This window comes from Triticum aestivum, chromosome 4D (genome assembly GCF_018294505.1).
Source record: "Triticum aestivum cultivar Chinese Spring chromosome 4D, IWGSC CS RefSeq v2.1, whole genome shotgun sequence".
Lineage (NCBI taxonomy): Eukaryota > Viridiplantae > Streptophyta > Magnoliopsida > Poales > Poaceae > Triticum > Triticum aestivum.
The window spans coordinates 123,810,927-123,837,466 of record NC_057805.1 but is presented as its reverse complement, the minus strand read 5'-3'; the positions used below and the strand labels follow the sequence as shown (position 1 = coordinate 123,837,466).

The following is a 26,540-nucleotide window of genomic DNA, read 5'->3' as shown; positions in this document are numbered from 1 at the left end:
TGAGATGAGATCCAGCTCAAAGGTGAAGACCTCATTCTTTGAACCCTCCCGGGCAGTTCCTGTTCTAGCTTCTCTATCTCTAGCAAGTGATACGAACAACACAACATCTTCTCCGGTCGTAGGTCGGTAGGGCTTGCCCTGGCTAAGAAATGGAATAAAAAATTCCCGGTTTCTTGACTGTTTCTGAGATTATTTACCTTTATTTACATGAAGATGCACGGTCTCTTACACTTTTCCTAGCTTAAGTTGGCGGATTGGTAAACAAACGGCTCTGCAGCTCCGTTCGCTTCGGCACCACTCCCTTGCTTCTTATTGAGGTTGGTGCCAACAAACAAGTCCCATTCGAGCAATGGAATCTACATAAGAATGTAATCACTGTTAAGTATTCCACTCACTGATGCCCAGGAAAATGGGCCTCTGAAGAAAGCAAAGACGTGGCCCAGACCGAAAAAGGAACTTGATCACCCGGAGAAGATTTCTTTTCTTTGCTGATTCCTCTCAATGAAATTTGCCATGTTGCACTAAGTTACTTACGGATGTATGCATGCAGTCCGGGAACACTTTGGGGTGAACACCCATCCGAACAAGTAGGGTCAATAGTTCAGCATTTAGGCCGTAACATTTAGCAAAAAACGAATCTGAAACCCAACAAGTGCTCTCCGAACCAAGCTAGATAGTCTCCTATCACTAGGCTCACCAACCAACCTGGACTTTGATTCTTTCTTATTATTCTAACCGAATATAAAAACCATAAGGATTGTTTCCAGCCGAGAGTTCCCATATGACATAAGCGCTCTTGGGTGGGGTGGGCCCTCATTCACCAGGTCTTTGAGTGCCCGTCGTACCACGTGGTTGGTACATTAGGCTGATAGATACTTTACTTTAAGGATCTGGCACCTTCGCTAGACGGAGAGTAAGCAACTTCTATTAGCACCGGACCGTCGATTCGAATTTCTCGTGTCATGTGCAACGTCCATCAATGGTGGTTCATTAATGTCCATAGATTTAGACTCCTTCCCCCTTCCCTTATACGCAAAAGATCGAGAGGGGCCCGAACCCAAACCGAGAACGTAAACAGAATTCGACTCACTCTCGTATGGCTCGCCCTCGAGCCCTGGGCGAGTCGGCCGGGTCTTTCCCTCTTGTTCTGTTTCCGCCACGATAAAGACGCACGGGAGAACTATGGTATGCCTAGCGCGTGGAGGATCCGTTGAGAGTGTCCCTTGTCTCGGTAGGGAACAGTACCTATTGTCTTGCAAAAAAAAGGTCAGTGCTACGGTCCCCTATTGTTTGATCCAATATTGACCGGTGCGGATCACGTTCTACTACCTCCGGTCCGTGGTTCGACCTCCCGTAGTGGTCCTTGCTTTTCTTTTTGAAAGCTCCGCAGGGCCAATTTTGCGTACTTGCTCAGCGTGCCCCCTTTCGTCGAGTGCCCCGCCCGGTTCACAGGGCTGTTGGCCTACCAAGCAAGCACTTGCCCGCTGCTCCTGCCGCTTGCCAAGTGGGCTCCGCGCTCGTTATCCTGACTGTTCTCTCTGCTGGGCCCTTTCCTATTGCTCTAACCATAAGCTATGGCAATTTCAGCTCGCACCCACTCTGGCCCGCCCAGCGGGGCCTGAGTGAGCTCAGTGGTCAGCTCCTGACGTTAGGGGTCTTTCGCTTTTGCCAGATCTATAGAGATATTACGAGTCCTCCGTCCCAGATTCCCTCGCCGCGGCCATCTGGTTCACCGGTACTACCAAAAAGTCTCATGCTTACGTTACTGTGACTGATATATAAGTATGATCTCGGACTACGAAGACCCAGTCGTGCTTCTGGTTTCCATTCTCATCATCATATAGAAGGAAACTCCTCGTGCTCTACCATAAGAACTTGGAGTCCGTATCATGGTGAAGGTAAGGTAACGCTGTGATTCTTGCTCAAAAAACTAACCGAACACGTTCGAGTTATTGGCTCGTCCGACCCGGCAGCATTCATGAGTCGCTCGTTCAACTGTCCCTCGGAGACACGGTCGAGAAGTGCCATGCATGGTCGCCCCCCCCGTCCTTTCTTTCTCTCGGTCCCACCAGGGTGGGCCCCTCTGGGGTAATAAAGAAATGGATAAAAAAAGGGGACTTCTGCTACGGGCTATGCCACCCATTACTTATGAGGGAAGTCGCATCCGTCCCATCGCAAGCACCTACAATGTCATGATCACATTGGTTTACCCTTTTTTGGTAGTTCAACGGACGGTCGCCCCTCCAACAAGAAAAGGTAGAAATATGGAAACTTCTCTGCCATTTAGATCGGAGAATTTATAGAGGAAATCGGGTTTTAAATTTCCAGAAACCACACGATTATATAGCCAAAGGGAATACGCCGCGCCTAAAATCATCCCAAGCGCAGCTAATGTGGCTACTAAGCTATTTCTTTGGAAAGCTCCTACTAAGATTAGAAATTCCCCGATAAAGCTGCTAGTGCCGGGTAAACTCATATTGGCTAAAGTGAAAAAGAAGAAAATGGTAGAGAAATTCGGCATGGTGCTCACTAAACCTCCATAATATCTAACAAGTCGAGTCTTATGTCGGTCATATAGAACACCAACACATAGAAAAAGGGCTGAAGAAACCAGTCCATGACTTAACGTAAGTAAAATGCTACCTCCAATTCCCTGTATGTTCGATAGAGCCTAATATTCCCCCAGAGTACGCCGCTTACCCCCCGAACCGTACAAGATAGTTACCACCTATCATACGGCTTTCTAACTCCACTTCTTTTTCTGGTCGTTCTGCTCTGTCGGATCGATGGTAGTCTCAGAGATCTGGTAACCTCCGACATTTTTGACAACACGCTTCCTGCTTCCGTTTTGAGTTGCGCATCTTTCTCCCCGGGGCATACTATAGTATCACATCGTAGACCCCCACCCCAACTCTATCTTCCTTATCAGTGAACCGGAACATAGTGCATAGGTACTCTTCGATGCTGCGAGGACGAGACGAGGTGACATACTGCGATCACGCACTGAAGTTCTGCCCTTCGGCTCGGCATATGGAACCTCTCAGCTGCTCCCTCGGGATAGGTAGGCCCACCCCCCCTTTCCCGAGAGGCGGCCGGGCTGTGTTTCCCCTGCGGCCACCCAGTGGCGGCAGAAAACAAAAAAGGGTGGGCTCCGCGCGGTTCGCGTTTTATTGTAAAAAGAGAGCTTTTCATTCTCTTATAGAAGCCCGCGCCCACGCGGGTAAAGCCCAGCGAAGCTGCAGGGGGCACTGAGCAATGGGGGGATGAGGGCGACTCCGCCCACGGGTTGGACCACACCACAGGCAAAAGTCCTTCCACGGCAAGAGAAGGGTGACCGGAACAAGAAAAGGGAGCTAGTCGTTGGAGGGAAGACAAGGCTCGTTCCGTGCGACTCCACAGAAGAGTACGCGTGCTAGAAAAGGCAGCCAGCTTAAAAACGCTAGCTAGGTACTTTTGTAGCCTTATTTAGTTTGGTTGCCTACGCTTGCTCTCCAGCGCGCTACGGCAACACCCCCTGCTTGCTTCTTTCTGTTCGACACGGAGCTCGCAGCCTCCCCACCCTTGCTTAGCGTTCCACTTGTGATCCTGGAGGATTTGGAGAAATGCGCCCGACCATGAAGAATGGATTTTGTATTTTATTTCATGTGAACGGCCCTATCTTGTAAAGAATGGTTTTTCGTGCTATAGACCACGTTGAGAAAGACCAACCAACAACACAAATAAAGACCGTTCCATTTGGGTACCTCGAAAGGGAGGTGCTCCTTATGATGCTACGGACGGCTGTCCGAAGTGCATGCAATGACGGGCTCGGATAGGATCGGATTGTGCGCGCCGGGCCCTTCGGGTGTCCATATTTTGGCCGACCTTAGCGTATATACTATGTTATGCGGCCGTAATATTTTGATACCTTCCACCGCTGTTACGCCAGAAATCCAAGGTTCCACACGAGCTCCTGTTCGGCGGCGTGGTGGCAGGACCGCTAGGGGATTGGCTCCGGGTGTAGGTAGGGTCAAATCCGCAGGGGTCATGCAAATACATAGGCCCCTTCCCTTCTGCCGAGTTGTTTAGAAGGCGCTTTCTGTTCTACGGTCCCTCGGGGCGAAGGGTTAGGTAGGTAGTACGGGCCCTCTGACTTCCAGCTATGTGCTGTGTGCGACTCCCGCGAAGCGAATGAAGGGAAGCTCTTCGAGCTTTCTCCGCCAGCGGCTTATGAAGTGGTCGGCATTCCTACGTGCTCCGACTGATCCCCACTGGAGATTATATGAGGGGTCTTGGAAACTGTCGTGACGCTTTGGTGACGAAGGTCACCGGGGTGACTATGGAAGGATTCCGTGGTAGTCTCTGACTCCCTCCAACTCAATCAATATCAAGAACATGTCGTGAGCATGGGGGTTTGGCCGACTACTAAACTATTGGCTAGGGCTTTTCTAGTTATAGCTTCTATAGTGAGTGGCCCTTCCGCTTTGATCTAGTTGTAGTTTGTATTGTACTAAATTGAACACATATCAAAGAAAGGCGATCAATCAATAAGTAGTTGCCCTTCTCCGGCCTGGGAAAAGCAGCGAACTCGTTAAACAAGGGGCTTTTTTATTCATGGTCGCTACTGTTGTATTGTATATTGTCGGGGGAAGCTACTGCTTCTACGACAGCTCTGCTTCCTCGTCTTGCTTCTACTTTGCTTGTTTGCGCGAAGGCTTAGAGTCCTTTTCGCTAGGTCCAAATTAGTCAAAGCGAAAGATCTGATCCAACGGAAATCCCGCATATTGAGCGCAGCTGATATGTGGCTACTAGGCGCGATCATCCCGCATGCCATAAAAAATACTTCTTTTTTTATGGCCCGTCATATAAAGATAGAATAGATATGGATAGAGAGACATTCTATTGATTCGCGAAATGGCTCGTCGATCCAAATGAATCATTCTTCTGGTCTCTCTCTGCCCCCCGCCCCAAAACTGACCCACGACACAGCACCCATTCGTTTCGCGCGCGGGAAGGCAACGAAGTTCAGTTCAAAAGACCGCAGCGGAGTGGAGCAGCCGCGACACGAAGTTCCTTACCTTAGCTGGATCTCGCTGGTGCCACCTAAACGGTAGGTATAGGCGGCGGATGTCTGACGTTTGGAGTTGTTGTTCGTGCACCTGTCCCCAATAGAAGAATGAGTGATCCCTTCCCCTGCGGATCATGGCCTTACCACTAGGTCCCCGATGGCCAGCGGGGGATTCGGTATAGCAGCTGACGTTCGTTTGCGCTTCGCGTTCCCGCTGGACTGGGCACGTGTTAGCTGTAGGAAGTATGGTTACGAAAGTGACTTCGGTTCGCCAGTTCAGGCTCAACTCCTCGCTTTACGTTAGCGGACTTACAGGTTGGGCCGGGGCTCCACGCTCTTTCTTTCTGTGTGGGACGATGCCGGGGAATGTGTCGAGGCGGCGAACAACAACAAGACAACTAACTACATTTGCTTTTTCCCTCCATGAGATGAGCCAGTGCATTGGACCGATGGATAATAGAACTGAGCTGGCCAAACGCTTGGGCGCTCTACATACGATGTAGAAAAAAATCAGATACATATCGATTTCTTTCTGATGGATCCAGAATAGATAGATATCTTGTATCATCAATAGATAGAAAGAGGTCAACCCTTATTATTGATAGAAAACCTTTCGATCTATCAGAACAGAGCAGGCCATCTATCAATCGATTTGAATCATCTCGCTTTTCGTTCATTTCAGCCACGCCATAATAGCCGCCACAATAAGAAAGAAGCAAGCGAAACAGCTAGAAGCGCTCGCTTCACCGCGCCCAACAATTCTTATTCACGGGAAAGCCAACCGAAAGATTCGATTCGGACTTCGTAGAGCCGGTGCTGCTGCTGTCTGCGTAGGGCCGTCCCCCACTCCCGTCCCGGGGCGCTAAGGGGTTTTGTTTTAGGAACAGACGGCGGTGTTTTGCTGACGCCTCGAATCGACGCTTTTGTTGCGACATGCTAAGTTTTCTCCCCTATTGCTAGTAGGTTGATGGGTCGCACGCCCGGCACACATGTTTTGGCCTTGCTTGTGTGTCCATAACTCAAAATAGGTGACCTAACGGCCGCCGCCCGACTAAACATACCAATAGTCACCAAATTCATATGGGCTACTGAGGAGTAGGCAATGATCTTCTTAAGATCGATCTGTCTTAAAGTGGTCAAGGAAGTATATATTATAGCAATCGCGCTTAGAGTATAAATGGAAGGAGTGAAACAAAGTGTCGCTTCGGGAAACATGGGTATTGAAAATCTTAAAAACCCGTAGGTTCCCAATTTTAAAAGAATTTCCAGCCAAGATGACGGATCCAGCCGTAGGTGCCTCTACATGGGCTTCGGGTAACCAAATATGAACTGGTACCATAGGCACTTTGACGGCAAAAGAGGCGAAAAAGCAATCCATAGAAGGATTTGGCGCCGCTCACTAAATTCAGTGGTTAATAAAATTTGTAAATCGGTGGTTCCTGTTTGGAGAAGAATCAACAGAATAGCTAATAGCATAAAAACAGATCCAAGTTATAGGAAAAACTGATATGCTGCCTTGATCTTTCTTTGTCTCGAACCCCATACCCCTATAATGATGGTAGAGTCAGGGGTGGCCCCAAAGCGGACCGGTGGTAGTTGGTCGAAGCTCCAGTGGGTAGCCACTCCCTTCTCAGGGAACCGTACGTGAGACTTCCGCATCATACGGCTCCGTCCCGAGCTTCCGTCGTCGGCCCTTGTCATTCGACCACTATGCTTGTCTTTTCCGCCTTGACTCTAGAATCTTTTGCTTCTCGGGTGGTGGCGAACAATGCTGCTTGCGTAGCGGGAGATGCCCGCCCGTCGTTTAGGCCTGCTTCCTGCCCGAAAGAAGGCTAGCCGGACTAGTGGTAGGGGACCCGACCGTAAAAAACCCTACCCTATTCTCGAACCCTCTGCCGAGCTCTACCCTGCCCGCATTTATTTGGAAGGGGGCCAAAGAAATGTCTCCACCTGCTGCCAACAGTCTTTCTTCGGAATTCTACTGAATGGGTCGATCCTCCCCTCCGTTTGTTTTAGCAACTTATCCTAAGGTCTCTTCGCCAAGAACTCTCCGGCAACGACAGAGGAACTAACCTGCCTGCAGTGGCGGGGCGGCTTTTTTTAAATAAGACCTGGACGATTATCCCTACCCTCGGTAGCTTACGAGTTTACGTCCATCCCTGGTCGGGTACAGTTTCCTTTATTTTTATCCCTTGTAGCCGTTACCCGAATTCGCGCAAGTGTGTCCACACCCCCCTGACTTGACGAGGAATACATTCTCGCGAACAAACACACCCCCTACACACACCTAGGAGCACCCCTTCCTGCATATCCATAAAAGACCTGAGTAGGCGGGTCGAGGTCCTACGAGGTACCCACTACTCGGAGTACCCTCCCACCAAAAAAAGATGTGTGGTTCGGTGGTTCGACCAGAAATGCTATGCTTACGCACAAGACTACCCCTCTTCCCGAAAGCTTCGCGGGGACCTTTACTACTTTACGATGACGGGGGACCGCCCGTAGGGGGTTTACTGCACAAGGCCCCTGCAGAGGAAAAGCTTGATCCCAGCGAATAGAAGATGCTCAGCTCCGCACAACATAGGGATTGGCACGCTTTCGGAAAGAACATAGAATATTAGAGGATCCAGCATGCAGGACACGGCGATCATTAGAAATTCACGAATTAGAAATGCTGTAATATACTCTTTCCCAAAACTGCTCATACCAGACCAACCCACTGAAATGCAAATAGGGATCAGAAATGTGGTCAATATCACGAAGAATAATGAAAGACCGTCTATACCCATATACAAATGGATGTTTTCATAAGGAAGCCATCGAAGGCTTTCCACAAATTGAGATTTGGCCGTAGAAGGATCGAATTGTATCCGAGAAACAGGGGGATACAAAAAAGTAATAAGAGAAACGCACAGACCAATCAATCGTATCGGTCTTATTGAAGAATTTGGAATGAAAAGAGGAGTAATGCTTCCTAGCACGGACAGAGAATAGGACCACTTAGATCGAAATAGCATTCACAGAAATGTTCTAACATAGAGTAGAATTGAACATTGAAAAGATTAGTTGACAACAGTCAATCAAAAGATGGGGCGCCAAATTACTAAACAATAGGGGTCTTTCTGTGCAAGTCAGCTGAACACCGTAATTGATGAGTGAGTAGGTGGGTTAGGTGCACCCCTCGCCCAGTGGGAAGTCATGAGGCTAGCCCCCCCCCTGAATGAAGAAGTAGTGGGGCCCCCTGCCTGCCCACGTATGCGCCTTTATTTAGATTCTAACTAAATATTATACTGAACTTTATCCGGGAATCTTTCTAAAGAATCCATCTGGCAAAACGCAATTTGTCGATTTCAATCTAAGGTGCACCTTGCCTTTTTCAGGTAGCTTTGTTACGCCTATTCAGCTAGGTGGGGCATTGGTCATAGCCGAAGTCGAAGGGAAAAAATAAGGTAATGAGATGATGGTGCCATCAAGAAGTTTTCGACGAACGTAGTAGCGGCCAAAAATGAAACTCTTGCATGAAAGACCGGATTTGACGCAAGATGAATGGCGTTGGGGTTGTTCAAATGAAACCCGCGATCAGAAAGTCACCAACGGAGCCATACAATCTATCTAGTAGTGTGCCATGGCACGGTACTCCGCTTCGGCAGTGGAAGGAGCAACTATCTATTGCTTTTATCTCATCCAAGATAGTGTCTCGTCTCCCCATAAAATAGATAAGCCTGTAGTTGAGCACCTATCTGAAGGCCCAATTGGCATCAGTAGTTGCACGCAACTCTAAAGAAGACGATGACGGAAAAAAGGATGGCTCGAGAAAAGGTACCTCGAATATATCTAAGAATCCGATAAACTGCTGCAAAGTGAACTGACCGGGGGGCAGCCATGAAAGGCTGACTTTCTTAGGAAAAGCCATCTGGGCAAGAGATCGTCAGATAAACCAAACTACCGACCTACTGTCTGTACTGCATCGGATCAGATAATGGTGAGCCATCAGTCGGATGGAGTTTAACGTAAAGCTCCAAGGGAGTGTCAACAGTCTTCTCATCATTGAGTTGAGCTCGAGTGATCAAGTCATGACGTTATTTGATCTGAGATACCAAATATCCACGAGGAGAATGTGCGACCTCCAAGCCAAGAAAAGGCTTAGGGCGCGTCAGCGCCTTCATAGCAAATAATTGATGAAGGCGACACTTGATCAGCGATATGGTAACGGAGTAATCACCAGTCAGTTTGATATCATCAACATACAACAACAGAATAGCACGTCCTCGAGGATAAACTGATACGAACATGGCCGAATCATGATCACTCCGAGCAAACCCTGCCTGGATAACATAACCACTGTGCTGAACTTCAAAAACCGACGCTATCGGGGCTTGTTGAGACCATAGATCGCTTTGCGTAAAGGACAGACAAGAGAAGAAGTCAGAAGGGCAGGTTCTCTTTCATCCGTCTTTTCTAGGTGCGCATCTCCATCTACTAAAAGTAGGGGTGGTTGCCATAGATAGATTGGGTCATTCGTAACCTGAGCAATAATCGATGCTACTACAGCAACAACGGAAATGACCGACCGATGCTACAGCAGAAACTACAGCTATACGTGGCGGCCCCACACGCAGCTTTGTTTAACAAGCATCACCCTTCCTTTCTTTTCAAATGCTTCCTCAGTCAATCAGCAGCTTATTTGATTCCTATTCTTATTAAACATCTGATATAGATGGTCGGAACAATGAAGCAGATTCTTCATCTGTAGGTTGCAATCCGTATGATTTCTTTTCTCGATCTCCTGCTTGTGTTTCACCTTGCACCTAAGCATCACGTTCCTAGGGACAGAGACATCTGCGCTCTAAGGCAATCATAGTACTACCAGCATGGTTACATCGTTCTGCGGGCAAGCTTCAACTTCAAAGTCACCTGATTTGGCACCAGCCAAAGGAGTAGGAACAGCAGCTGGGGAAGCACCATTACCATCCATGGGATGCTTTGTGAACAGCCCCCTCTGTTCAATACCGATACCTGTCAGATTCCATAGCTGATGAATCTCTTTGTTTTTCCACTCTTTCCCCGTCACGCAAGACGCTTTTCTGGCACAAACCTAGTAGTTATTTGTCCTGCGGATCTTGGGTGAACTGATGACACTGATGCTCCAAGACCAAGAGTTTTCACAGCCAAAGCTATTGAAGCTGCTCCCTCCCATGAATCACAGCTTTCTGGACGCACTGCTTGAACACCATGGAGCAAGATAGAGAAAAAACTCCTATGCCAGTTGATCGAGCTGAACCCACCCACCGCCAGGCAGGTGCATCAGCCTCTTCTTTCTAGTTTCCGACAGGGCTACCCGCACTAGCCTCTGACCTCTACTCCAAAACCTGAACTTCACAGATCCGAAGCCTAAACCTTCACTACTTCCATCACTTCACAGAGCAGGTCTTGTTTTCAAACTTGCTTTCGGGTTAAGTGCAGAAATTCAATTCAATATTCTTGTCATTGAGGATCTATTAGATGAGCTACATGGTGCACAACTGTTTTCCAAACTTGATTTGAGATCAGGTTATCATCAGATAAGAATGAGAAGAGAAGACATTCATAAATTTTAGGACATATTTTTGTCATTATGAATACTTAGTGATGCTATTTGGACTCACTAATGCACCTGCTACCTTCCAATCTTTAATGAATCATGTTTTTGCTCCGGAAATACATTTTGGTATTCTTTGATGATATTCTGATATATAGCAAGACCAAACAAGCTCATATCAAGCATCTAAAGTTACTCCTGGACATTCTAAGGTCATAAAAACTATATGCTAAGATTAGCAAATGCAGTTTTCCTGTCCCTCAAGTGGAGTATTTAGGGCATGTTATCTAAGGATAGGGTCTATCTACAGACCCCCACAAAATAGTTGCCATCAAAGAATGGCCAGCACCTAAGACCATCACTCAGTTGAGGAGTTTTCTTGGTATGGCTGCAGAAAAAGAAGATTTGTCAAGAATTATGGGATCAATTCTAGGCCACTTCATGACTGTCTAAAAAAAGATTCATTCCAGTGGTCAGATGCTCAAATTGAGGCCTTCACAACATCGAATAATTGTCTGGTCACTGCTCCTATTATGGCTTTGCCTGATTTGACCCTACCATTTACTTTTTAAACAGATGCATCAGGTCAAGGTATTGGTTCTGTCCTCATGCAACAAGGCAGACCAATTGCTTATTTCAGTAAAACCCTTGGACCCAGAAATGCAGCTATGTCAACTTATGATAAGGAGAAGCTTTAGCTATTTTGGAATCCTTGAAGAGATGGCGCCACTACTTTCTTGGTTCCCAATTCTTTTTTTGATCAAAACTGATCAACAGAGCCTTAAATACATCACAGAACAAAAAGTCTCTAAGGGCATCCAGCACAAGCTTATGTGAAAATTGCTTGAATTCAATTACAAGATTGAATACAAAAAAAATAAAACAAGGTTGCAGATGCTTTGAGCAGAAGAGATTCTCTTATGATGGCAGTCACTGCAGTTACTCCTGCTTGGGCTTCAACTGTAGAAACCAGCTACACTAATGATGATCACTGCAAATCTCTGCTTGAGAAGCTCACTATATCAGCCAATGCAGCACCCCCTTATACTCTTCATTCTGGCATTTTGAGATATAAAGGAAGAATATATGTGGGATCAGATGCTGTTCTTAAACACCAAATCATTGATTCACTTCACAACTCTCCCATAGGAGGCCATTCAGGCATTGTGGCTACTTATCAAAGGGTAAAAAAGCGATTTTATTGGCGCCAGGCCAGGAGATTGAAACTTTTCTACATGAGTGTGCAGTTTGCCAAAGAGTCAAGGGAGAGCATTGCCACTACCCTGGTCTCCTAGATCCACTGCCATTACCTACTTCTGCTTGGACTGACATCTCCCTGGATTTCTTTGAGGGTCTTCCCAAATCATTGGGCAAAGAAGTCATATTGTTGGTGGTGGACAGGTTCACTAAATATTCTCATTTCATTCCCCTTGCTCACCCTTATACAGTACAATCAGTCTCTCATGCTTTCATGGATAATGTTTTCAAGTGGAATGGATTGCCAAAGTCAATAGTCTCTGATAGAAACTGGATATTCACAATTAACATGTGGCAGGCCTTCTTCAAAGCACAACAAGTGAAATTGAGGTTTAGCTCTGCCTATCACCCACAATCAGATGGCCAGACAGAACGTGTGAATCAGTGTGTGGAAAATTACTTGCGTTGCATGGTTTTTCAGCAACCAAGGAAGTGGGCTAGTTTGGATCAAGCAAATGCCACTTGGGAGGATGCCGACTTCATCAAAGGTCTCTTTCCGGAGTTCTATACAGCTCCTATTCGTGGTTGGTGCCCTAATTCCAACACTTGACAATGCTTTGGGGGAGGTATTGTCATATCTGAAGATTACTGTACCTAACTCTCGATTGAATTCAGAGTGCTGCCTTTACTTCATCTGCCGTGAATGGAGCCAAGAGGCTTGCGTTCATTTCTTCAGTTACTCGCCTGTTTACTTTCCCCAGTAGCCCAGGGTCGGGAGCTAGGACTTCTGAGGTGAACAGTCCCTCAAAGTAACCCTGTATAAGAGATGCTAACTGGTCATTACCTTCGATCCTGTTGCCGTTTGAGTCATTCAGAAACTTTATTATGTTCTTCTTTTTTCTCCGTTGCAAAATGATGTGATGAAAGAAGCTCGTATTTCGGTCTCCATGGCGGAGCCAATTAGCCCTTCTCTTTGCAGCCATTAATCCGAGTGCAAACTCTCTCAATTAAGTGTTGGAAGCAGTCGCTCCTATCCACTCCTACCAGGGAGGGGAGCCCCAAGTATTTGTCAGTGAGCGATTCGGTGACAATATTCAGCAGGTTGCATACCTCTTGTCTGTCCCCCCTATCTATCTAAGGGTCCTTGGTAAAAGTCTCTTCATTGATGGCAGTACGTGGGTATCCATCTTATCTACGGTCTGCGGGTCATCCACATGACCAAAACAAAGGGTACGAAAGCAGTGAAACCGATATATCCGTTGAAGGCGATCCCACCGGTCCTATTTATTAAGTTGCAATGGCGAGTATCTTTGGACCCCAAAGAGTTGTATAAGTTGGAAAATGGAGATTTGCCTGTGGCATTGGCCGTTGGGCAGCTAGCTATTGCATTTGAAGGCTCCACAGAAAGAACCCGCAGGTACTATTACGACAGGTGGCTTCGAATCCAGTTTGTTAGTCGTTTGCATCTCGGTTAACAAAAATAAGCTTGAATCCCTCCATTCGTAGATCAATCAGCTAAAGTTGTTAAAACAATTCCCTGGTAAAAAGGTAGCAGAAGGTCGTTCTTTCTTACTCGAAGTTGCACTCAGGTGCTGCCGTTTTAGAGCTAGGCGATATTCTCTGTGTAAACCAGTATCGTATCTGTTCGATATGGACCATTCTATAAGTATAGTCATTTCAGTCTTCCTCAAAGGATCTCCGATCTATTGTGCAACCTTCCCTTCGAAACCCACCCCACACGAATACTTCTACCCCTTATCACAGCTCCAATGCCCACAGGCATCTGTCTCTAGCACAAATCTTTTACTGAAATCAGGGAGAACCAACACAGGGGCCTCAATTAAAGCTTGCTTGAGAACATCAAAGGATTGCTTTGGCTTGTCCACACAAATGGTACTCCTTTCTTTAACAAGTTCGTGAGAGGTCTCCTAATTATGTATATACAGGATGAGTCACATCTTGACCGGAGCCATGCGGAGCACAAAAAGTGAAGAGAAAGGATTTGTTCACCACTTTAAGCCAAAAGATAGAAATGAAAGCTGTTCCCATAGAATGAGATTAGATCCCGCAAGTGAGCTATTTATACCGAAGCTTACAAGAAGCAAAGTTGAAACGGGAGCTTTCCCACCACGGCATCCAACTCTTCTCTTCCGTAAGCAAAGGGGCTTTCAACGAGATAGGGAGCTGTACAATTTCACCCGTGGGTGGGGCTGGCTACGCTTGCTAGATTGGATCAAATATACGTGTCCTACGCTAGGCGGAATCGTTGTTTCACTCCTCCAAGCGTTCCTTGCCAATGGGTAAGGCCTTTATCTATCACTTCGGTCGGAGACATATTAATTACCTTTTTTATCCTGGGACCCTTGAAAGCTCGCTTCCCTTCCTGAACTGAGGGAAACCGGTGCCTGAGAGATCTGTTATCTGCAGTCTCTAAGCTTGATTGCACATCTTTTCCTGCTCATACATGTGTTTTTGCACGCTTGAGACCTCCTCTTTCGCTTGGCTATCCGAGGAAAGATGTCTTACGAGGTGGGTTGGACAACGTACGTAGTGAGCCTGCTGCTATCAGTGTGAAGATGAGCATCTATCTTTCTTTTCAGGATTTAGTGTGTGTGTGCTTGTTCTTAAGGGAACGTGCAAATCACCCAATCATATCAGGATGGATCCAATGGGTGTGATTTTTTCTGTATTGATCACTTACCCACGCTATAAGAAGAAGGGCGTCATGGAAGAGTTTGGGGTCCAAAGCCACACCTTCTTTCCCCCATAGGAACAGAGGTCAGGAGCTGCCGGCAGGGCGCTGCATTCAATCTGACTGATGGCTCAAGATAAGTACGAGACGTACTTGAGATAGATAATTTATGTATTTCGCTATTTCAAATACCTAAACTGCTGCTAACAAGAATAAGTACGGAGAGATTGGATCTCCCTAGCGTAGTCCCTGAGAAGGTTTGAATTGCTCAAGACGCTCCCCATTGAAAAGAACCGAGAAGGTAACTGAAGTCACTAACCTCATCACCATAGAAATCCCACCTTCGCTGAAAAAATGTGGGCTGGATAGCCGTCCGGGCCAGGGGCCTTTCAGGGTACATCTTAAAAAGGTCACACTTCAGAACCAGTAAAGGGCGCAGTCAATTGCTCATTCATTGCCTGAGATACTTTCCGAGGAACTGTCGACAGAACGAACATCCTCCATTCTTTCAGTACCTTCAGCAGTATAGAGATGTTTAAAGAACTCATTCGTCATCCCACTCATCTCCTCTGAAGGGACAACGAAGGATTGTCTGAAGTAGGACCTATTCGTAGCTCATTTCAAATGGGCCAAAGAAACTAGGGCCACAGAGACCCCCCCTGTGTCATGAAAAGAGAAACTTTCGGTAGTCACAAAACCCTATTTTAAGAAATAAGTCATTAGATCCCGTATCAGCTATAGCAGTGAAGTTCTCATAAGCTTTCATCATGTCGAGCTTTAGTGCACATACCTGATCATCTCATGCCTCTTATATAGTTTCTAGTTTAGGAGTCCGAGCTGGAAGAACAAAAGGTGGAGCTCCGCCCTAGTGTTACCCTTTGCCTCGCTCTTTAGAGGCATGAGTGGTCACAACTCGACGTAGTCTAGCAGTTCTATTTGGCGCACGAATTGCGTATAGCAAAGTTGAAGAAGGCATTCTAGGAGCTAAAGGCGTCTCACTCGTCTCTCATTCGCTCGATGCTTAAGTACCGGTTTGCTTCTACGTCTACGGTTGAACTTGAAGGCCTCGGATTCCGAAACCTGTAGAGCTTGCACGGTGAAGAACAAGTACGTACTTCATACGAAGAAATGGTAGTCGGACTCCTCTGGTTTTCTCCACAGTAGGAGTAAGCATAATCCTAAAGCCGGCCCAACGGGCTATATTTCTTTAGAGTACTCAAAAAGTATGCTTTTGTCGGAGGGAGATTGCCGGGTCTATGTAGAATAGAGAAGCAGCAAAAGAAAATAAATTGAGTAGCCAAAGGCCTCGTGCACAGTATGGAAGGAAGAGGAAAAATGCACGGTACGCAATGTATGATGATGAACGTATGGAGTTAGTTCGGTGGGTTGGTTGGGGAGTAGGGCCGGGGGGAGAAACTTGTCCCTTCTTGATGGCGAGTATATGCTTCGATCGATTCTTGTGCTCCCTATGCGCGTGTTCTTGATCACCAAACAAGTTACAAAATAAGTTTATGCGCTCCTATCCTTGTTCTTGTGAGTCCTTGTGAAGCTACATTGGTGATGGTTGGTGGTAGATGCGGATTACCAGCGAGCTCTAGATGCTACTCTATATTAGGGATATTATTACTGTGCTTTTTTGCTATGGTTAGTCATGATTACTGATCAGTTGAGCAGTTCTTTTGAATGTACCAATTTTATTTTTTCATTTATTTGTTTCCCCCCATTTGAAACAGGGCTCAAGTCGCTTCCTGAGATGCATTTCACACCTGACTCACCTCCCACGCCTAAAATGTCTCCAGGTAAACGTTTTCCTGCTTGTCTAGTAATTCGGTGAATCTGCGGCCACTAATGCCATTCAGAGACTCTTGGCCATTTCGGCTTTCGCACCATATGATCCCTGCTCATCTGCCCACAACAAAACGGAATTTTTTTATTTTCACTTGCGGTGTTCTCTCCATTTCTTGTTATATGCTGCTATAGGGCTATAGGAATACAGATTCAAACTTGATTGTATGATAAAACTGATTATTGATTCAATTCTTCTACTCGCAGCATCTGTTCTATTAACTTGTAACTGCCTACTAATTACAGTATCGAGTGTCCTGGTGATGCGGATGCTACATATATAGTCTTCTCAAACTCTGAGTGCACTGATCTGTTAAGTTGTAATTGTACCTTCTAGTTTTTTAATCTGAGCAATCGTTGATCATCTCATCCATTTGATCGTTTGAACACTACACTGGAATTAATATCTTTGCGGAATCGTTGATCATACTTCGTGTGTACTAATTGAAATCAGTTGTGCATGTCTGTGCTGCTGCCGCCCCAGGACAAGTGAAGTGCCCCCGTCGACTATGGAGGAGCTTTCGACGTCCATGCCGCGCGATCGGTCGGGATCGGTGGCCTTCAGTTCCTGCCGGATTTCCCTTGTGACGTTAGTCCTCGCAGCAGCAGCTGCAGCCTTGATCACGTTGCTGTTCTGATACATGCTTGTCTGACCTCGCTCTTGAACTTGTGCATGTCTGCTTCGTCTTTCTTGATCGGTTCCTCGTGTTGCATAAAGTGAAGTGGTGTCATGTGACGCTGGGCATAATCTCTGAAAACTCCTGACTGGTTCGGTGTGGTTTTGTTTCTTCAACACCAATTGCCTTAGCTTTCTTTTTCTGAAGGCGACAGAGAAGAGAGTAGCTAGATTTCTTTTTCTATTTTGATTTACAAATGGTCCGGTTTTATTTCAAAATGGTCCGTACTTTTCGATCTTTGGGCTTATTAAGCTTAAGAATCTTATTTAATAGGAGAAAATAGCCTCCTAAACATATGGCTAGCAACTGGTTCACCAGGAGTACGCAAGAAAGGCAAAAGCACTACGAATTATTGAATTAGGAATGGGAATGGGCTAGAACCCTGGGTTCTTCCTTATATAATTAATGGTCTTTTCATTCTAATACTCTATCCGAGAGTTCTCAGTATTTAGCAAAGTTGTTCCTATCTAACGGATAAAAACTGGATCAAATGACAAAGACATTGTTTGTGGAGAAAGAGGTGGCTTTTCCCGGATGAAATGAAACATTTGATTTGTGTAACAGGAGAAAGATTTCCCACTCCTTAGCCATAAAGATATGTTGCCATGAAAAAGGGAGGGGATTCAGTGGAACAGGATTGGCCGGGCGGTAGAGTCGTGGAAACACTTATTGATTCCTATTTTGGACCCTAGCTCCATGGAACAATATGCTACTGCGGAAACATGGAAGAATTGCAATCTTAGATCAAAACACTATGTGTGGAAAGCTTGATAAGGGTCAGTTACTTGTACAGTTGATTAGTATGAGCCACTCACATCGTTTTTTAAGGATAGGTGGGAGTAGGACCCTACAATAAAGAGCAGATAGCCCACATGAATCATGGGAATAACAATACGAGGCCTTTGACGAGTAAAGGAGAAATGCAAGATTTGGATCCGCGATTTCAACAAGTAGTTCGTGCTTCGTCGGCAGGGGAGACTATAGGCCATGAAAACCCACCCCTGGTATCTCCACCTGTGGATTGAGAGTCAAAAAGTGTGAATTTCGTATGTCCCGCTGGCACACGATTTCGATTACTTTTCTTGTTTCCCGTTTCGGAGATCCGATAATGGAATGCTAAATCGATATCTGGGGTCGAGCCAGGGTACTTATCCTCCCGTCTATAAATCAATGACCAATAAAAGACCAAAGCGGTGATAAATCAAGGGGCGGACAGGAGCAGCATCGTAGCTAGGAACAGGTGCTGCACCGTAGCTAGTAGGAAGAAGTACAACATAGCTACATTCCCCATAGGGTTGGCGCCCCTCTTCTCCAATACAAATTGAATCATAGCAAGGGCTAAGCTATCTTAAAACCTACTATCAATTGATAATACATAAATGATCCGGGGCTAGTGTTGGGTAGCCGGGCCCACTAGAATTCAAGTGCTTCTTATCGATTCAATACGCCCTTAACGGATCCCCGTGCTTTATCTCCATTGGGTGGAGCAAGACCCTTGTCCTATCTTTTCTTTACAGAGCAATACAAATGATGGTTGCCCCTCGCTGCACTGACCAATGATATCTCAGAAGAGAGAAAGACTTCTATAACTTGCCAATGATATCTAGTGGGCACTACGAACTCCAGGCATACTGTACTTGACCACCCTACTTTGCTTTGTCCCTATTAGGCGAAATCAATACTTACTTTCAATTGGTAGAGAGGAAGAAGAGAACTGACACTAGTAATAGGTTGATGACTTCTCTTAACAGAACTGACACTAGTAATAGGTTGATGACTTCTCTGACTTAATAGCTGGCCAACTTCTCTTCATGGATCACCGTTCTATATAGTTAGGCGCAGCATCGCGTTTAACCACCTATCCCTATTCCCTCAATCGATACCATCCAACTATCCTTTTATTGGGACAGCAGCATACTTCTTGTTAGGGACAATAGTTCCTATACTTAACTAACCTCTGTGCGCAATCACTGTTTGACACATCATTCTTTCAGCTTTTCGTTCTTGACGACTCTGTTTGACGGAGCCTGACCTTGAACTAGCTTTTTGCAACACAAACCACTATCTTTACTTTCCTTTAGCAATAGTATCTAACTATCAATTCATAAGAGTCAAACGGGTGGGTCCATCCCATCTATCGACAGGTCCTGATACCGGATCTGGGAAACAAGCAATACTCGCCGCAATTCCTTAATGAAAAACAGACCTATCTTCTCTTGAAAGTCTGTCCTTTCCTCGCTTGTTATTGTGATATCAATGAAAGAAAGCTGGATACTGACTTCTTCCCAAGAGCTCTATCAGCCCTGAATTCCTTAGCCATACGACTCTTCCTTAGTTTCCTAATGCTGGTGGCCCTAGCTAGTGGTGAGACGGGGCATATACTATTCTCGGTCTTATAACGAAGAGGTTGCCTAGTTTGAACCGAACACTGTACTTGATCTCTCGTCCTATCACAAACAAGTCTCTTCCACCGAGTCCTAGTAGACTAGTCCAAGTAGTCCGGGACAATAGCGTCCCGTCTCTTCGCTGACCCCTGGCACACAATCACTATAAGACAAAGCAAGACAAACCTCTCTTATCCTTCTCGGCTAGAAGTTACAAGTTTCCTGTTCCGGTTTCGGCTTGAGGGAAGTGCCTGAAATCGATTCAATTCTTATCTCCGATTTCGAACTCCGGCTGGTTTCTTATGACCAAGAGCTATTTTATTGGTCAGAAGAATGGAAGGACAACGAGAAGATGGTTCGGTTGCTCCTGCTGGAATATTCCATTTATTTAATACTCCGACTCGCGTAACCCCGAATGGCAATGTTGTTATTGCGGTTAGTCAGATCAATAAGACAACAAGGGAGTCAGAATATTCTGATAATAGCAAACAGGGCTTTGGAATCTATGGAAGGAGCCTTCAATGCTTCTCTAGTGTCAACCATTAGTCAATAACAGAATGAAATGCCACAATTAAGTTGAAAAAGAGAGTCATTAAAAAGAGGCATGCTTGAAAAAGAGTACAGATAATATGTTATGGATGTGGGGAGCCTCACCCAGTACTTTTCTTACTAAACTAAAAAACTCTACTCTCCTTTCACAGCCAACCCACTCATTGCTTTTTCGAGCTCGATAAAAAGGAAAGTTCACGTGCCAATCCTTACCATTGGTAACTGTAATTACCAAGCCTAATCTTTCACTGAATACCGAGTAAAGCAAGCAAGAAAGAGGGAAGGAGCAGCTGTTTTCGAGCTAGGATCGATCCCTTTTTCATCCACTTCTCGCTATTTGTAATTCTACTTGAATTAGTTCTTCCTAAGTTTAGTGAGGTGAGTACTGCATCCATAACTAGAGGACTTGCTTTTCTGCTTGGCTCCCAGGGGAAGTTGGATTGGATAAGAGGAATTGAAGCGCAAGGAAGGCAATCGGTATTCAAACGACTATTCAGAGTTCCCAACTCTGGGTAAAGGAAATCTGTACTTGACGACTGAACCAAATCCTTTGCCTTTATTTATTCTATTATTTTGATATAGATCAGCTGAAAACAAAACAAAAATACTACTACGTTGGGACAATGACCCACCTTTCTCTACTCAACCTGTCATCTTCTCTCCTCGCTCCCTGGGACAAATAAGACTATTTATTAAGTGATAAACAAGAGAAACTAGTGATATTTTCTAAGCTTCTGGCCATGTCTGATTGGCATTCAAGTCTGCCTTCCATTGCTTGAAAAGGCCTAGCACCGTAAGTAGCAATTGGCTATGTCCAAACTCAAACGTCGTATTTTATCTAAGCACAGGAGTCGTAATAAGGAAAGAAGACATAAGAATGGGAAGTATCCGCTAGTTATAACGTAGTATAAAGAGAGCTATTTCATGGATCTTGGTCACAATAAAAAGAATCCAATAATGATCTATCAACTAAATGAGGTTATTATATAATCCCGTATCTTCAAGGTTGTTAAGATGATTTAGTAGATGTGTCGGTATCGTTTTCATCTGCCGTTGGGAGTGACTGCTTTGCTAATCTATCCTTTTATCCTTCTTTTCGGAGACAAGCACATATTACCGTAACCTAGTGATTAATATATCCTGTTGGTACTACTTCGTCGAGCAATCAATCCTTTTTCCATTCTTGTTCTGAGGTTGTCAGCTTCCTCCGATGGCACCACTTGTACTCTCTGTCGGAATCTGTAGACATAGTTTCTAGGCGTCTTTAAAAACTGATCGACATAGTTGTCACACACAAACCTGCGCAACGGCTTTGGAGTAAAAGAATCTCCTGCCCGGTCACACACATCATCTCGAGCGCGGAATCTACTACTCTAACAAGATACTCGGCTCGGGTAAATCATGCTTTCGTTATGCGAGGAAAGTGAAAGGAAAGAGGGAAAGGGAGACACTGGGCAATCCGGAATCGATGAAATCACTGTTTTTTCGCCTTGTAACATGTCCGGTTACATTCCAAAGATGAATCAGACCAGGAGATAGATAAGCGCTATGGCGGACACATGAAATAAGAATTTGAAAAGTAATGATCAACTTTATGGATCCATAGGTAGATTCACTTGTGAAGCTATGGGATGGGACAAGATTCAAAAGTACCAAAAGTAAGTTAAGTGGGACGCTGAGTTCATTGCTGCGATCGAGGGTCCAAAGCCAGCCAATTTGATGAACGCGTAGGAACGGGTTCCGAATACTCACAATAATGTAGTTGGAAATGACAAAAGGCTCCTAAATTGATACCTAATAATAGCTTAGCAGCTCCTTCGTTTTACTAAAGAGCCAAGTTCGGACAAGTAACTCGGAAGGAGGAATGTGTCGAGATGCCTATGCCTAAGAGAGATAAGCGGAGGACGTATGATAGCCGAGAGGATGTCGGTAAACGACGGAGTTTAAGGAGTTGTTTTTGAATTCGGCATGGCATATTTCATTTTTTTAATGAGAACGTCGTCTCCTTGCTTACCCGCCTGGCCAATGGAAGGAATTAATTACCTTGGTCAGTCAGCGAAAGAAAGAATTGATCCAGTTCATCATCCCAATCCTTCCTATTAGTTTCATTAATTAATTCAGCCCCAGAGTGTTGGCAATCAAGGGCCAAGAAAGAATCCCAAGTCTATCCTATCTCGCCACGGTCGAAAGCACAATCCCTTTCTCTTCCTATACCGAAATCGTCGTTTCATTCCTCCGCAACTTCTATCGCGGACATGATCCAATCTACCTTGCAAGACAGATTAAGATATAACTTAAGGCTTTCCCAAGCTGGCGCATAACCTCTGGTAGAGGCATTCACCCAGAGACAGAGAAGTGGGAAACCGCGGATGAAAAGAATACCGAGGTCTTTGATAGCAAACTTCTACGCGAGCTTTCTAACTAAAAGGAATCTCTTATTCATATGGCATAAAATGGAAAAACTTGATGGAGATTTCTTCTCAATTTCCATGGTACAGTCCCTTTGCATGCTAAAGTTCCATTACTTACTACCTGAATTTGCTATATACGAAATTATGACATCTACGGTACTTGTCGTCTACTTCTGGTGGAAGCAATTCCAAAGGTGAAGATAATACTGAGCTAAATAGTAATGAGGGGAATGCAAAATCTAGCAAAGGTAAGAAGGGTCAAGGAAGAATAGCAGTGACTTATAAAAGGAAAGCACCGAATAAAAGGAAGGAGATCCGTCTTGATTTTTTGCATGTGGTCAATGCGTTTGCTGATTGATAACTGTCTAATCTTAAGATGGTTTTGTGGCACGTTACAAACATACATATACAGTCGAAATATAGTTGTGTTGAGTTAGGTTGAAGAATTTTTACCAGATTTTTAAAATGAGATATAGTGCTTTCTTTGTTCGGTAGGAGATTTTGCACTTTCATATTCTAGTTCCTCATTTGAGCGTTCTTTTGCTCTGTTGGTGGGGCATATACTCATAAATAGTTTTTGTTTTTTCTTTAAATAATAGTAAAAGTATGCATTCAAGTAGTAGCTTTTTCTAAATAGTCGAGTAAAGTCGAGTAGGGCTGGCAAGAAGGACTAGGAAGATACGGGCTAGTTTGTTTTTTTAGGGGAAGGCTTTATGCAAGATATGCACGTGAGTAGGTCAGTATATGCGTATTTGCCAATAGAGGAAAACACGTAGTAAGTAGGCTTGCTTTTTCGTAGGGATAGGTAGCTTGACAAGGGATGCCTGGGATAGCACATAGGAAAAGTATAGAAGGAAAGGCGGCGGGAAAGTAGCCATGGTCAAGGTAAACAAGTACTAGGTCTTTTCTTTCCGAAGCAAGTCAAGGACAACTAGGTCAGTCTGGGGGGGGGGGCAATCCTCTAGATCGATACTTCTCTTCCACAGACTAAACCAATTAATAAACAATTTACAGAGTATTCTTGCATTCCTATCTGGTCTGCATCTCTCCTATCGAAACTATAATATAACCTTAATGGAAGGGCCCTGGTTCTGCCTTGCCAAACCGTCAAATCCAGAAATTGTAGATGAATTCATCGGGCTTAACGTGTGATTTCATTATAAGTGAACAGGCGTCGTCGTCCAGCCGTCTCGAGTTGGGATTAGAGGAGAGAGCTCGAATGGATAGGTCCAGTGAGGCGGGTGTGGAGCACGAAGGATTAAGAAGGTCCTCTTTATTTCCGGAATCAACAAGAAAGACTTAGCAGCCCAAATAAAGTAACCCTTTACCCCTCCCGAGTCTATCGTATCCATAGTTTCAGTGGGTATCGAACTGCAAAGCGAGGAAGCTATTTCAATTGAACGGGCTTACTTTCTTACTTGGTTCTTTTGTAGAACAACCTTGGTATGAAGCTAGACGATTCAAACTATATAAGCATAAGCAATTCAAACTAGACATTTCGACCTTCATTCCACCCAAGAAATAATAAGCAAAGAGCTCGTAAGTCGGGCATAGAGAAAGCGACTCCTGAGATTGAGGGGGATAGGATACTATCTCCTAGCGCATATATGAAACGATAGCTGGTTTTCTACCGGGGGGGCTTTCGATTGTAATTTTTACAATTAGTAGTTCTTGCTTTCATAAACTCATAGTTAGTGTAGTTTGGTGTAGTCTTTTTTTCCGGGACGAACTGGATTCGAACCAGATAAGAGCCGTGCGTTCCCTTCTTTCCAAGCGTCCCTTTGGTTTCGCAATTCCTGAAGAGAGGCAACCTCTATCTCTTTCTCTACATCTGCGGGCCGGTAGGCCGGCCAACTAACTCTTCAAATGAAGCCCTTTATCTTTCTAACGAAAAAGAGAATGATGATGATGGCTACCATTCATTCCTCTAAAATGTTTTAGTCCTGTTTTTGGTAGCATACCGATCCTTCCAAGTTTCCAGAATAGCATTTATCTGTCTGGAGTCCTGCGACTCCAAACGAAGTTTTAGTTCTATCAAATCCTCCAAGCAATTGATATTCTTTGCATTACTATGCATGATTTGCTCTATTCGATCTTGATAGCCTGGCAGATTCCCAGGATCCGAAAGGACACCATCGGGAAAAGGCTTTTGCGATCCTAAATAAAATAGTAATGCCCCATTCAAACTGGTATTTAATTGGAGCATACCCAGAACGGTGTCCTTAGCATTACTGTCGGGATCGTCAGCTGTTGGCGGAGCTGGATATTTTTCTCGGATTTCAGCTAGGGTTCTAGCCATACTTCTTCGGAAGAGCGCGCCCTCAAGTTGTTGGTGGAATGGATTTGCTTCGGCCGGAGTAGAGTGGAAATCTACTGACGGACGAGGCTGTTGCTCTACGCGCGGCTGTTCCTGCTCGAGCTGCTCATGCTCGGGCGGCTGTTCGTTAAGGTCAAAGTCATTTCTATTCATGAATGAGACCAGGACCCCTGCGTTGGAGGTTTCCTCCTCCGAACGCGAAGGAGTTTCAAGCCCCCCTGTGCCCACGGTTGCACATCGCTCTTGCCCCCAGAGGGCCGGTACCATTTCTTCAATCAACGTGGCACCATATATCAAAACATATTGTAAAAGTGACAGAATCACTTCAAGTAGTGCTTGCCTAACCTGATTTGTCACGATCAAGGAGGGATCTACTACTAAAGCAGCTATCACAATGATAACTATGAAAAGTACCCCCCATTGATAAAAACCAGAATCTGATGATAGATCAAGTCTTACCGAAATTGGATTTCCTTTTCGTGCCATATGTCGCTTAGACTTTACTTTTTCCCCCCTCTGCCCTTTCAAAAGTGGTTACTCCCGATCTGAAGCACCCCTTTTCCATTCATAGAGAGATCCAATCGTCAAAATCAATAAAAAGGCCATCATCGACCAAGAGAACGAGATATTGACTTTTTTTACATCTGTAACTACATTCTCACATTTCTTTTTTGATCTCATGACTTTTTATGCGACCGGAAAACGAATGAGATCAGAAAGGCCATCATTGGGGCAAACAATGCAATAGCTTCGGTGAGAGCAAAGCCCAAAATGGCATAACCAAATGATTGTTTAGCCAATGATGGATTTCGCGCCACGGAATGAATCAAAGAACTGAGGACGTTTCCAACACCGACAGCAGCTCCGGCTAAAGCAATTGTAGCAGCTCCGGCACCTATTGATTTACCACCTTCTAACATCTCGAGTCGAGAAAACAACTTTTCTTGTCACGTTTTTCCTTCGCTGTTCTTTCTTGGATTTCTTGTTGATGATTCGAAGTACTTGGGCCTGCACCTCCATAATTTTCAAATATTGGGTTATGCGGACCACTAATTTGATACATATTATCACAATTTGCAAGGCTTGTCACATATTAAAGAAAATGAGCTGTGGATTGAAAATCATCAGGTATAGGTAATCATCAGGTATAGGTATAGGTAGGGGGTCCGTCAACCCTTGTGGGGCTGGGTGGGGTATCCTGAATTACTGGAGCAGCTCCCCCTTGTGGCTGGGGTAGATTCTCAGCAGCTTGGTTTTCGCATGGCACGAAAATCTATCTTTAATAATTATGTGCGAAAAGTCCAAAATAGCCTATTGGTTTACGCATTCCCTTGTTGGATCGGAACTATGTTCCCGCGGAGATAATAGAATCCAAAATCTTCCCCGCCACCACGCTTATGCAGCCGCCTTTATGACTGTCAATTCAGACAAGAAACTATCAAAGATTTATATTAATCATTATAGTTCCCACGAATACATAAATACACACCCATCATTTTATGATCGAAGTGATTGTGTACTCCAAGCATTCATAAATGGAATACTTTCTGTTGTAAGCAAACAAAGAAAGTCACTAATTATTTACTTTCATAACATGAGTCGATTCGATGGTATTCTGATGACCCAACATCTTAGTAAGTTTCACCCCGACTTGAAAGTGGATACTGTAATGCGAAATGGTATTATGTACGAGGTTGCTGTTTCTAGACGTGTTCAGGACGGTAGGAATAAATCACGTCTCCTTTTCAAAATGCGGTGTTCGTTGTTGATTCTCCCTGATTCGTTAGCAAACTTAGCTAAACAATTGTGTTAGGAATAAGAAAGCGATGTCGGCGGAAGAAATACG

At 45.0% G+C, this 26,540-nt stretch overlaps 2 protein-coding genes across 2 annotated transcripts; both read right to left on the bottom strand.

The window, feature by feature from the left end:
• Nucleotides 1-484: 484 nt before the first annotated feature.
• LOC123096789 (NADH-ubiquinone oxidoreductase chain 4-like) lies at nucleotides 485-6,277 on the bottom strand. The gene is made up of 3 exons (XM_044518568.1): nucleotides 6,097-6,277; nucleotides 2,242-2,664; nucleotides 485-587 (listed from the first exon to the last, which is right to left on the bottom strand). Exons 1-3 carry the CDS (start codon nucleotides 6,260-6,262, stop codon nucleotides 499-501), a joined length of 678 nt encoding a protein of 225 aa, XP_044374503.1. The 5' UTR covers nucleotides 6,263-6,277; the 3' UTR covers nucleotides 485-498.
• A 19,092-nt stretch (nucleotides 6,278-25,369) lies between these two features.
• On the bottom strand, nucleotides 25,370-25,626 carry LOC123099779 (ATP synthase subunit 9, mitochondrial). Its single transcript, XM_044521873.1, has one exon. It carries the CDS (start codon nucleotides 25,612-25,614, stop codon nucleotides 25,372-25,374), a length of 243 nt encoding a protein of 80 aa, XP_044377808.1. The 5' UTR covers nucleotides 25,615-25,626; the 3' UTR covers nucleotides 25,370-25,371.
• Nucleotides 25,627-26,540: the final 914 nt, after the last annotated feature.